Genomic DNA, 12,424 nt, shown 5'->3' with positions numbered 1-12,424 from the left:
ATGATGGTGGCCACACAAAATATTGACACTTTGGGCCCAATTTGGATATTTTCACTTAGGGGTGTACTCACTTTTTTTGCCTGCGGTTTAGACATTAATGGCTGTGTGTTGTTATTTTGAGGGGACAGCAAATTTACACTGTTATACAAGCTGTACATTCACTACTTTACATTGTAGCAAAGTGTCATTTCTTCAGTGTTGTCACATGAAAAGATACACTCAAATATTTACAAAAATGTGAGGGGTGTACTCACTTTTGTGAGATACTGTAGTTCTTTTCCAAGCTGTGTGGGTAATATAAAGAAATGCGATATAAGGTACAGGTGGACTCACATCTGTGGCCATGAGCTCTTCTGTGTCATTGATGCTTTGCACCGTTATTTCCCCCTGGCTGATGAAAGGGTAGTCATATGGGTTGGTGGTGATGAGCAGCATCTTTGGTGAACATGATAGAGAAGGTGTATATTTACCATTGGGGGTTATATTGGTGTTGGAGGCTGAACTCACAGTACAGCACATTTTCTAGATTGCATATTGCAGCCCCCTTTTTAGATGCAAAACATTTAAAGGGGCAATCTGCAGTTCAAACAACAACAAAGTGGTCAACCTACCACTGTTTTTGGTAGCAGTTGAGGGCTGGGGAAATATAACCACTCTCAAATTCATAGAGCTATGGATGTGAGGACTGACTCGGCTATACAGTTTTTATTTACAATGACATTGTTTACGAACAATGGAGTAAAACAATCTTATATTTTGGGTTCTGATGGGGTACGACAGTGGACCTAAGCTTATGAGGCATTTATTCTTCAAGAATCAATGGGTATATATCATTCATTTAAAGTACACAAAATGGATGTAGAAATCACAGATTGCCCACTTAAAGTAACCAATAACCTTGCAGTCCAAAACTACATTGATCCACCAGCTAGCATTACTTAACTTACCAATTAACTCAGGCTTCTTATTGGACATGATCTGATAGAAGATGTGATAACTCCTTTCTGCTAGGAGCTGAAACGTTACCCTGGATTTTTCCAATAGGTCTAAAGAAGGAAATCATAGAAATCAAGGGACATCTTGTTCCAATCCACAGCAAAGGCCTCGTATTTGCAAAGAAAATAGGCAAGTAAACTCACAAGTCTCAATATCAGCTGAGGACAGCTTCCCCATTGTTCCAAAGTGGATGCGGATGAATTTTCCCTGTATGTTTTTAAAATGTCACATTTCAGCTAAGGTGACTGGTTTATGAATGCATGCCTGGCTATATGTTAACCCTATATGCTCATGCTGTATGTTGATCAAACCCACTCACAAAGCGAGAGGAGTTGTCGTTCCTCACTGTCTTGGCATTCCCAAAAGCCTCCAGCAGAGGGTTGGCCTGGATGATTTGATCCTCCACGGTTCCCTTTGAGAATAAAAGTGTTGGCAAGTATGAGTAAATACACTTTACAGTAAATGCAATAGAAATTACTTTTGCAACAGAAAATGCAATAGAGGGAACTATATACATCTTATGTTAATGTAACATGAGTATGGATAGAACCTGAATTTTTCCATTGATTTTCTTCTTCTTATCACTTCCCCCAGCCATTGCGATTGTGGCAAAATACTGGATGACACGCTTTGTGTTTACAGTCTTCCCTGCACCAGATTCTCCACTGTCAAAATCAAGATTGAACAACACAATTGAGAGTAATAATGTAAACATTCCTAGTATATCCAGTTCTTTACAGAGGCAGACAATTAGTATCAGCATGTGCAACAGTACATACGTGATAAGGATGGACTGGTTTTCACGATCTATTGAAAGATTAAATCAGTGGTGGAAAAACTACCCCATTTTCATACTTGAGTAAAAGTAAAGATACCTTAATAGAAAATGACTCAAGTAAAAGCGAAAGTCACCCAGTAAAATCTACTTGAGTAAAAGTCCAAAAGTATTTTGTTTTTAAAAAAAATATATTTAAGTATTAAAAGTAAATGTAATTGCTAAAATATACTGAAGTATCAAAAGTAAAAGTATAAATCATTTCAAATTCCTTCTATCAAGAAAACCAGAAGGCACGATTTTCGGTTTTTTAAAATTTATGGATAGCCAGAAATCATTTACAAACAAAGCACTTGTGTTTAGTGAGTCCACCAGATCAGATGCAGTAGGGATGACCAGGGATTTTCTCTTTAAGTGTGTGAATTATACATTTTTCATGTCCTGCTAAGCATTCAAAATGTAACGAGAACTTTTGGGTGTCAGGGCAAATGTATGGAATAGAAAGTACATTATTTTATTTAGGAATGTAGTGGAGTAAAAGTAGAAGTTGTCAAAAATAGAAATAGTAAAGTAAAGTACACCCCAAAAAAACTACTTAAGTAGTACTTTCAAGTATTTTTACTTAAGAACTTTACACCACTGGATAAAATTACCTGTTAAGTATACTGTAATAGCTTGCTGCCACAATATGATACATCATGAAATGAAGATTATACCTGTTAGCATAGGCATTATCAGAGATGGAGAAAATGTGGGGTGGGACCTCCTGGCGCTTCTTGCCCCGATAGCCAGTCACCACCTCTGGGTTGTAGACCGGGGGCCACTATAGGGGTTCACAGTCACACATCACAGCCCAGAGTAGGTCTGCAATAGGGGAACAACTCAGGTTATGTCATTGATGACTTGATCTGATTGAACCCATGAAACTAGATGGTAGATGTTTGAAAATACAATTAGAAGATGTATGCATGACTGAGTTGAAATGTAATCTGATCTGTGTCTGCTTACATAGATCATCCAGGCAGCGTAGCGCTCCTTGAGGTTGAACAGCACGGCTGGCTCATGGAGATGGGTCAACATGGCCATGTCCTCGATCTTGTCAAATTTAGGAGGGTTCATGGGGCTGATGTCATCCGGATTCACTGTGACAACCTGCAACATGATCAAATAAAGGAGAGGGCAGTTAGGAGAGGCAAGTTTCCATTCAAATAACGAACCAGTTGCATTCTAGAATAATAACTGGATGAAACTGCATCGAAATCATGCCACGGTGGCATAATTAACTTTTATTTAGCATCCAAAAGGCTTAGAAATGACATGTACTCTGAATTTCAGTCACTCTCACATAGTAAGTACAATATATCATGCTTTCCCACTGGGCAAAAACTGGTTGAATGTTGTTTCCACGTCATTTCAACAACAGAAAATGTATGCGATGATTCAACATCAATGTGGAAAACTGATTGGATTTGAAAAAAGTCATCAACATAAGTGAATATTGTGTTTTTTTAACCCAACTTTTAACCATGGTGGAATGTTTTGTTGACTTCACTTTGAATTCACGTTAGCTGACAACTCAACCAAATGTAAACTGAAAACTAGACATGTAAACTGACGCTCTGTGCCCAGTGGGTTAGAACATAGCTATATGGTCAGATGTTCTAGAACATTTGATATGTACTCACCCTCCCATCCTCAGTCTCCACTATGACCTTGGAGAAGTCTTGGCTCTTGATTTTGCCTTTCACATACTCCACCTTTAGATCTGCCACAAAGCAGGCCGTTTTGGCATCAAATGGCTTGACCTGTGCCGCAATCCTCTCCCGCTCCGGCTTGCGGAGGTACGAGGCAGCCACCCCAAACACTTCCATCTCAGCATCACTAATTTTCTAAAGCTGTGTAGTAAGGAGACAATTGATTATACATCATATGCTTTATATTGATCTGTTTGTCATGGATTATACTATAAAAACATAATTGCAGAAATTCTCTATATTCCTTGAGACGATCCAATAAACATCAAAGGCCTAATTATATGATTTGGTCCATTCTTACCTGAGTGTTGCAGTTACACAACCTATGATCACAGTAGGACGACCCCTGGAGTTTCAGAAAAGTGACAAAGACTGTATGGATGCTATCTCTTTATGGATGCAACCTCTATTTTTGTTAAATGTTTTCAATTGTAACCCTGCAGCCTGTCCATTAAAAAGCAATGATGGCTAAGGATGGCAGCTTAGAGGGCTTTGGGTCCAGACACGACATTCCTCATTTTCTGGGATCAGGGAAGATTAGGTCTGTTAGGGCATTGCTCAGATTCTGGCATTGGGCGACTGGGATCACGGTCATTTAGGGCTCACTGGGAGGGCATGGCCCGATACGGGCTGGAGTTTACAGATGGCAGTTAGCACGTTCCAGACAGACAGAGACATGTCCGTCTGTGTATTCCATTGTCATTCAAAGACCTGAGATGAAGAGATGTTATCAAAAACCTTTTCAGTTTTGCTTTCAAGACTATTGACCTAATGCTAAACTGAGGTAATGTTGCTCTATGCGATTGGATTCAGTCACAGTGACCAATACATAAATGTGAAATAAAAATAAAACATACTGACACAGCAAATTTGACACAGTAATTCTGAACAAAAATGATATACTAAACTGAATACCAGAGGCCTTTGTCGGCTCTATAATGAAGCACGCTGAAGCAATACAAGACTTCTGACAATACAAACATCTAAGCTGCTTCCAATTGTGATGATGTTACATGTAGTAAAACGCTTTACAGACGACCTGAATACTACATCTCATACAAAAGCAGCCCATGTCTCATCATGGCTTCAAAAAAAACCCAGGCCTCCGTTTATGCATGGTCAAGAGAGCATTCCAAACAACAGAGTTAACAACGAATCTGAAAAAGCCCTCCAGATCCATACAAAATCCTGAGTGGATTTCTATTAATGTTCCTCAGTTGCCCATGTCAATATAGCACAAGTATGTGTTTCAAGTGTACCGTATGTCACACCCATGTGATGCCTGTGCTGATAGAGGCCTTTGGTAGGGCCATATAAGGTTTTGTTGAATAAGTAATCTATTTCATCTATACGGCTGGCATTTCAAGAATACAATGACAAACAATACAATGCATTCACAGTGCTGTAGATGTTTTCAATTGGTTTATGTTCCGTTTATTCCTGCTTGTGGCAGTGTGGAAGAACAATTCTAAATCAATGAAATAAACATTTTACTGATTCAAATTAAAACTTATTTTGAAAACAAAATTGACTGATATACTGTGGTACATTTTGAGCACAAAATGATCTCTGGTCGAGGGTGTTAGTGCACATTAGTAAAGGAACGGTCACTAATGCCCTGGACCAGAGCTAGCACAACATATAGGATCATGCCATCCTATTTAGAGAGACTAGATCAGGGGTATCAAACTCATTCCATGAAGGGCCAAGGCTTTTGGTTTTCCCTTTCAATTAAGACCTAGACAACCAGGTATGGGGACATCCTTACTAATTAGTGACCTTAATTCATTGATCAAGTACAAGGAAAGAGTGAAAAGCCACAGACACCCGGCCCTCCATGGAATGAGTTTGGCACCTGTGGACTAGATAGATGCTGCCTCATCATCATCAGGTATTTTAGTTTAGACTGTTGGTCTGATATCATGCACTCCTTTGGACAAGCTCCTAACCACGCGTCAGTTAGAATGTAAACTGACTAGCATAGAAGTGCTGTGGTCATAATCATGACCCTCTAAAACTCATGTGATGTCATATGCAGTCGACAATAGAACGCCAACGCGTGCATTCTTCTGTCAAATTCCTTTATATCTATTGGTTAACTCAGCTGCGCACAACGCTAAACAATTTCTTTAGACTTACACTCTATGCATGATCCTATTCTACCCTATAAACATGTTACAAAGAACATTTATCTGTAAAACGTCAAATGAATGTGTGAACTGTCTCCAAGGAAAAAGTCAATAGAGTTGTACGGTGTGTGGGCCATTCATTTTCATAAACTATGACACAAACTGACACTGCATCAAAGCCAAACTAATTGGTGTTGATTTAATATCCCATAAATGTCATTTGAAGGGCTGGCAACAGTTGTGGGTATAATTGGTCATGGGCAGGCAGTAGGCAGGCTACCACTGTCTAGACCAGAATAGCTTATGCTGACCTCCACGTTACAGTAGAGTACGTACATTGACTGGGTCAAGGACACTGCGGGATTGTGGGAATTTGAAGTCACAGTGCGAACGAGAGAAGAAGTAAGGAGACAATCCCCGTTGGCTGGTTCTGTCCGAGGCAGACTGATGCCTGTCCCTGGTGGAATATAGATCTGAGGATGGGTGCATCTGCCTTAGATTAGAGGGCCAACGGACAGGAAACCACAAAATAAAGCTGCTGATAACCACTTCTAGTCTGAAAGGACACCCAGTTTTAGGGGGACTGTCTCAGACAAGACATCCACAGGGACAGACACTGATCGTATCATCAAACTGAATTCTCTAGGACAACAGTATACATTGAATAAGGCACAAGGGACTCCTGTCCAATTTTGCAAAGAGACAGGCATGTACTGTAGGTGGGACACAAATCAAGATATGGAATGGTTCAGTGGGTGAATTCATGAGCATACAATATAAAGTTATCATAAAGGATGATTTGATACTTTGACAGCAGAAAGGTGATCTCTTCTCATTTACAAGAGTATTTCTTCCCAGTCATCACAGTCATCAGCTGCGTATTCAGTTTGCAAGGATATTGAGAAATAATTTGTATGTATTATAAAACACAAATATATTAGGAATGTGTGTGTGTAAATTCATCGAAAATGATATGTTACTATGAGCCAATCATGCATCTATGGCTAGAACCAGAAATAGAGGCTCAGGTGATTACCATTTATTTGCAGAACAATGCGCCCAGTCAAGACACTGTCCTGGCGGTCATATCAATAGCAACATGATTACAAATCAATCTGTTAAATTAGTTATCTAGGACAGTACTCTACTCTTGACAACTCATACGAAAAACCTTAAATTCTGACCAGCAAGTGTTTGCCACTAGGAACAGGCTAGTCTACAATATGGTTGGACAAACAGGCTAGTCTACAATATGGTTGGACAAACAGGCTAGTCTACAATATGGTTGGACAAACAGGCTAGTCTACAATATGGTTGCACAAAGTGAAGCTCTGATAACCTGCATGGTAGCCTACAACTACATGGGCAGTAAAAAAATAAATAAAGATCCGACAGACAGACATAATTGTAAGTCCAAGTTTAATAAATTAAACATTACTTTGGAAATTCAGTTGAAATATGACTGATTTATGAATAGTACAAATCGAGTAACCAAAGAGTTATTACAGTGCATAAATGTTTCTGGTGTCACTGAGACGAGTCCAGGTATTGGGCCAGACTTAACAGCAAGGCTAAAAAAGAGAATTAGTGTAAAGGAAGTAAAGCCGAACTGTAACTGCACAACGACAACCATTCATGTTTTTTTCCATTAGGAGTGTCCAAGGGTAAACACTGGAAACCTTCAGTTCTTCAGTATTGATTTCTAGGGAATATGGTAGATACATTTGTTAAGGTACTTGAAATCAAGTATTTATGTTTGGCTCTCATATTTTACATCGAAACAATTGTATTTCACATTGATTTAAATAATGGGCAAAGGAGAAAAAATAAACACAAGTGCTGTCCACACCCATTTGCAAACAATCACTTTAATATCATATTTAAGTCTAAGATGATTTAGAGACCATTTTAAATGGTATCCCAACAAGGGAATGGTAATTCGTAGACATCTGAATTCAATGAAAAGTAAATATTCAATGTCATTGACATAACATGGCAGCGTTCAGTCCTGCTGGGCAAGCCAGAGGCTGCTGGGCCAGCCAGAGGCTGCTGGGCCGCTGCTGGGCCAGCCAGAGGCTGCCCAGAGGCTGCTGGGCCAGCCAGAGGCTGCTGGGCCAGAGGCTGCTGGGCCAGAGGCTGCTGGGCCAGAGGCTGCTGGGCCGGCCAGAGGCTGCTGGGCCGGCCAGAGGCTGCTGGGCCGGCAGAGGCTGCTGGGCCGGCCAGAGGCTGCTGGGCCAGAGGCTGCTGGGCCAGAGGCTGCTGACAGTCTCTGAAGGCTGTGAGAGAGGCACACAAAAGGTGTTCCCAGACACAGACAGTGCACTTGACCAGTTCTCCTTCATCTCACCTCTTAATTCCCCTTCTTGTATTTCCTCATGTGTGATGCAATGGAAGAGGAGATCTCAGCGCTCCTCTTGTTCTGTCCAAAATACTCCTTGAATTCTCCGTCCGGACCAACCAGGTACATGATGATTGTGTGATCGACCTGCAGCCAAGTATAAAGGAGGTTTCATTTAGATATCAATTCAGCTGGGAAAAGTGGGAATATCTACTTTACTATGAACAAATGAGAGTTCTGAATAAGGGCAGGATCAGACAACGAACTCACAATGTAGTCGTTGTCTTCATCCTTTGGTCCCTGGCTGTAGTAGACTCTGTAGGCTCGAGAGACCTGGTCAATTTGGGGCATTGTCCCAGTCAGGCCAATGAGCTTAGGGGAGAACTCTGGGGATAGAGGACAGAGGGGGAATGTTATTGTTCCACCAATGTGTAAGCCCCCCTTTTACCATAACATGGAAGCTACAGTAGTTAATGGTTTGTTCTCTTTACCTTTCACATATGTCCCCATGGCCTCAGGTGTGTCCCTGTCAGGATCAATGGTGATGAGGATGGGGGTCAGGTTTGGAAGAGATTGTATCCTGTCTGGGAAACATGTTAAGACATGGTGTTGATCACAACAAATCTTCTGTACATCCCAGGGTTGTAGCATTAACATTATGCTTTGTGAAAACATGATATGAGTGACTGACTGGCTACTCATTCAACCATCTAATTGCCATGACATTCATAAATAATATGATGCATAATAAGAGACGTTTAAATTAAAACACTTTACCTATTTCATCCACCACCTCAATCATTTTCTCTATTTCATCAGGACAGATGTCAGGGCAGTGTGTAAACCCAAAGTAGATAAGGACCCATTGGCTGAGGAAATCCTCACTTTTACAGGGTTTATTATTCTGATCCACAAGAGAGAATGGACCCCCAAGTGCTGGTTTCCCCATTGACTTTGTCCTTTCTCTTTCAATCACTGCAGTGAATGTGTTAAAAAAGACAACATAATGTAAAACAGATTGTTACCAACATGTACAGAAACTGACGATTAACTCCAGGAGAACTTCAGTTCGGAACATAAATGAAGTTGTGTAAATCCACTGTTAAATGGAGCCTACTGCATGATGGTGAGTACCCATGAGTGAGTCCTTACATTCTTCTTTTTCCTTCTTGAAATATTTCATTCCGGCAAGGAGAACACCCCCAAATGCAAATGTTATTGCTAATGATTTCCAAGTCACTGGCTGCAGAGGATAGATGAATGGAGACAGGCAAAGCAACAAGGTTAAAGACAAAGCAAAAGCATGGTGCTTTATTTTATCCATAGACATTAAAACCAGGTTTTATCAGGTGCCCAGCCACAGTTGTTTACATATCGCTCAGAAATGAGTTGATACGTTACATACTCCTGTCTTTTTGGTTTTATCACCAGAAGGTGGCGGTGGAGGTAAAGACGAGAATGATCTTGAGTCGTAAAAAGACAACCACTGTGATGTCCGGCACGTCCAACTCCTGCATAGATTTACCTGTGCAGTGCATGAGTACACACAATATGTTAACATGATGGATAGGTACAATGATATCTGTCTTCAAGCTGTTAGTCATTCCGCGCTTCAAACGGTAAACACATTTGATCCTAGTCTTGAGTGTTGTCAGCCATGTATAACCTACCAGCCCGTGGACTGTCCGTGGTGAGAGATCTGTGTACGGAGAGCTAGTCCTTCTCGATAAAGCGCGTGTAAAGCTGCAGATTGTGCTCACGCTTTGGTGCGAAATCATACGATTTAACAATCGACAACTCAAAGTCTGATACGATATTAGACCCACTGCCATGATGTTGAGCTTGTTTATCAAGATCTCAATGCGGAAGTGGTGGCAGAATTTTACACAACGTGAGTCTTGAAAGTAAAAACGAATTCAAATTCCTGATCTTGGATCAGTATACCTTTTACAACAATGTTCATTGACCGAGTGGCTCGCAATATCAACTTTTTAAGCTGACCCTGGACCTGCCGGCGAACACAGTTATTTCTGGCTGTTAGAACCGGAAATTACGTACCTGAGTCCTTTTTTTGTACTGTTCTCTGGGCGCTACTGACATCTAGCTATTGTACAGAAAATGTACTTTTCATTGGCAGTAGCCTACTTCTGCTGCCAACTTTAACAAGTTAGGAGCACTAAACACGAAATGAGTTTGATTTAAATTGATTTAGATATAGCCTACATTACATTTAAAGCACATATCCTGTAGCTATAGAGGCGCAGTGGTGCTAAATAAAAATACCAAATTATTTGGAGCCATGAGTAGGCTACAGTACATGCATTTCTTTCAATTTCTGATGCAAAAATAATAATAAAAAGCCATTTATATTTCTTATTAAATTGATTTATTTTACTGTGATTACACCAGATATCACCACAAGTGCAATGGGTTGCCTACAACAACAAAAATGTTCAGAAAGAGAAAAGTATGATTCCAGAAAAAAAAGGAAAATGTATCAATCATATACATTCTAATTTATGACATTGTCACTTATTTAGATGTATGGTTTAGCAGGGGTGTTCTTTTACATGTGTCTTTTTAAACAATGCATTCATGATTTCCATACTGCCTCTGTAGCTTGGTCATATCCTCTTGTAAATGTTCCATCCCGCAGATATGTTGCTCACTTGTCACTGGACTATCTTAATGAATGGATATCTACAGTGCAGTTTTACAATGCTGGGGCCAGCTGGTCCTCAGCTCCTTGTTAATGTAGTAGTACAGCCAGGCCACAAAGGGGAAGATTGTGATGGCAACAGCAACGGACAGTCTGAGAGCCCCAATAGAACTAATAGAAAATAGTTACGACAGTACAGATATCAGTGATGTACTGAGTTTGAGTCTTTTTTAAATAAGGTATTGCATGTTGGGATAAGGTCCAAATCTAAGTCCTTACCTTCCAGAGTGTTGACACAGGAGAAGCCAGACAAGTATCAACATGAGACCAGAGAATTCCCTGGGGATAGAGAGAAACAGGTGTGACAAAAAATAATTATTGAACACAATGCTCATCTAAACAGAAAAATATTTTGACCGTGAGACTATACCTTCCCTCCTCTTGCTGAAAGATATTTGTGATGCGCTCTTTATACAGAGTCCATCCCATCATGGAAACAACAGCAGTCGAAATAAGCAATTCTCCTCCAAAGTAGTGTCTCTGAAAAACAGCCTCTCAAGCATTTAAACATTCAGGGTGCAATGCAGGCTCATGTATAAATATTTCTAGCTTTAACTCCACTCATGATATAACTACAAGATACTAAACAGTCAATGGCCTTTTTCACTGGCCAAAAATGTTAAAATGGAAATGTTATTTAATAGGAAAATAGGCAAAGGTCATTGATGGATCTCTATTCATCCATAATGCCTTCATACCTGTTACATGTGGTTTAATGGCAATCAATAAACACAGATTTGCTGGAATAGCATAGGCAACCTGGAAATAGAAAAAGGTGTGCATGTGGATTACTGTAAATAAATAAAAATTAAAAAGCACTTTGATTATAGTAATTCATTAAGAACATTAAACGACTAAAAGAAGCGTGATCCTACCATCCACTGCATCCGGATCGTTAATCTATGCCAATAAAAAAGACATGGGATTTACTCAGTTGGGACAAATATTCAGAGACAGACATACACCATTTTCACTCATTAAATTACTCTGCTAAATCCATGAGTTCAACAGAAGCAGATATGCCTACAGCAAACGCCAAATACAGTAGGCTATAAAAACAAAGTATCTCAAACAATGTAACCAAATAAGGGAATCACTTGCCTGCACACACACTTTGCTTGAGCAAAGAACAATGACATGCATCCATTGCAAACTCTCCAAATGATCAGAGAAAAGTTCGTTTTTGTGCACTTAACTTCACTAGGTTCGTTCATTGTCACTGTCTATAACTACAGAACCAGTTTATCGTAATCAGCAATTTGACAGCAAATTTTCCTCCTGGACTTTGAGCCATAAACTTTGCGTTGAATCCGTATCCGTTAATTTTTTTGAGTGATGTTTGGGGTATGACGTTTCGACAAGTGAATATAGGCACGATTGCAAAGTCGCCAAGACTCGTTGTTTTCTATCTTTTTTCCTGAAAACTGCTTTCTGAATATATATGAATAAGGAAAACGATTAAAAGGTACATATGTGTTACTGTTAGATTAAATACTGATTTGGCTACTTTAAAATAAAAACAATTCTGGACAGTATTACACACTACTTTAATGTACGTAAACTGACATGTTACTGTTTACTGTATGGTAATTAATAGCCTAATACAATTAGGCTAGAAATCGCCCCCACCCACTAATACACGGTCAGATATTTGTCTTCCCCCTAGTGCTTTAGGTTAACGCTGGCGGTACAGTTATCTGAGCCTAGATTAGT

At 39.9% G+C, this 12,424-nt stretch overlaps 1 protein-coding gene, 1 long non-coding RNA gene and 1 pseudogene across 3 annotated transcripts; all 3 read right to left on the bottom strand.

Annotated features, from left to right (window-relative positions):
- Positions 1-7,996, bottom strand: part of LOC106601500 (myosin-1-like) — a 41,585-nt pseudogene extending 33,589 nt beyond the window's left edge.
- Positions 7,057-9,993, bottom strand: LOC106601503 (cytochrome c oxidase assembly factor SCO1). 2 transcript variants are annotated; one of them, XM_045715245.2, is made up of 8 exons: positions 9,663-9,993; positions 9,398-9,517; positions 9,127-9,235; positions 8,770-8,967; positions 8,484-8,576; positions 8,263-8,378; positions 8,002-8,139; positions 7,057-7,356 (listed from the first exon to the last, which is right to left on the bottom strand). In XM_045715245.2, the coding sequence occupies exons 1-7, from the start codon at positions 9,822-9,824 to the stop codon at positions 8,005-8,007; spliced, it is 933 nt and encodes a 310-aa protein (XP_045571201.1). In that variant the 5' UTR covers positions 9,825-9,993; the 3' UTR covers positions 7,057-7,356; positions 8,002-8,004. The 2 variants fall into 2 exon arrangements, with proteins under 2 accessions (XP_045571201.1, XP_014049205.1); XM_014193730.3 differs by having other exon boundaries at positions 9,145-9,235; positions 9,663-9,989.
- A 1,147-nt stretch (positions 9,994-11,140) lies between these two features.
- On the bottom strand, positions 11,141-12,414 carry LOC106601505 (uncharacterized). Its single transcript, XR_014390913.1, has 3 exons — positions 11,813-12,414; positions 11,587-11,611; positions 11,141-11,470 (listed from the first exon to the last, which is right to left on the bottom strand). It is a non-coding gene; the product is annotated as an uncharacterized LOC106601505 (long non-coding RNA).
- Between the last annotated feature and the right edge of the window lie 10 nt (positions 12,415-12,424).

The sequence above is a fragment of the Salmo salar genome, chromosome 03 (genome assembly GCF_965601325.2).
Source record: "Salmo salar chromosome 03, fSalSal1, whole genome shotgun sequence".
Taxonomy (NCBI): domain Eukaryota; kingdom Metazoa; phylum Chordata; class Actinopteri; order Salmoniformes; family Salmonidae; genus Salmo; species Salmo salar.
This window is presented reverse-complemented; position numbering and strand designations above follow the sequence as displayed.

What these genes read in the sequence shown, in the direction of transcription:
- LOC106601503 (XM_045715245.2), bottom strand. Translation starts at nt 9,824, where the DNA reads ATGGCAGTGGGTCTAATATCGTATCAGACTTTGAGTTGTCGATTGTTA. An exon ending in ATGTAAGGACTCACTCATGG is followed by an intron (nt 8,968 to 9,126) that starts GTACTCACCATC and finishes CATTCACTGCAG; the next exon opens with TGATTGAAAGAGAAAGGACA. An exon ending in CATGGGGACATATGTGAAAG is followed by an intron (nt 8,379 to 8,483) that starts GTAAAGAGAACA and finishes CTCTATCCCCAG; the next exon opens with AGTTCTCCCCTAAGCTCATT.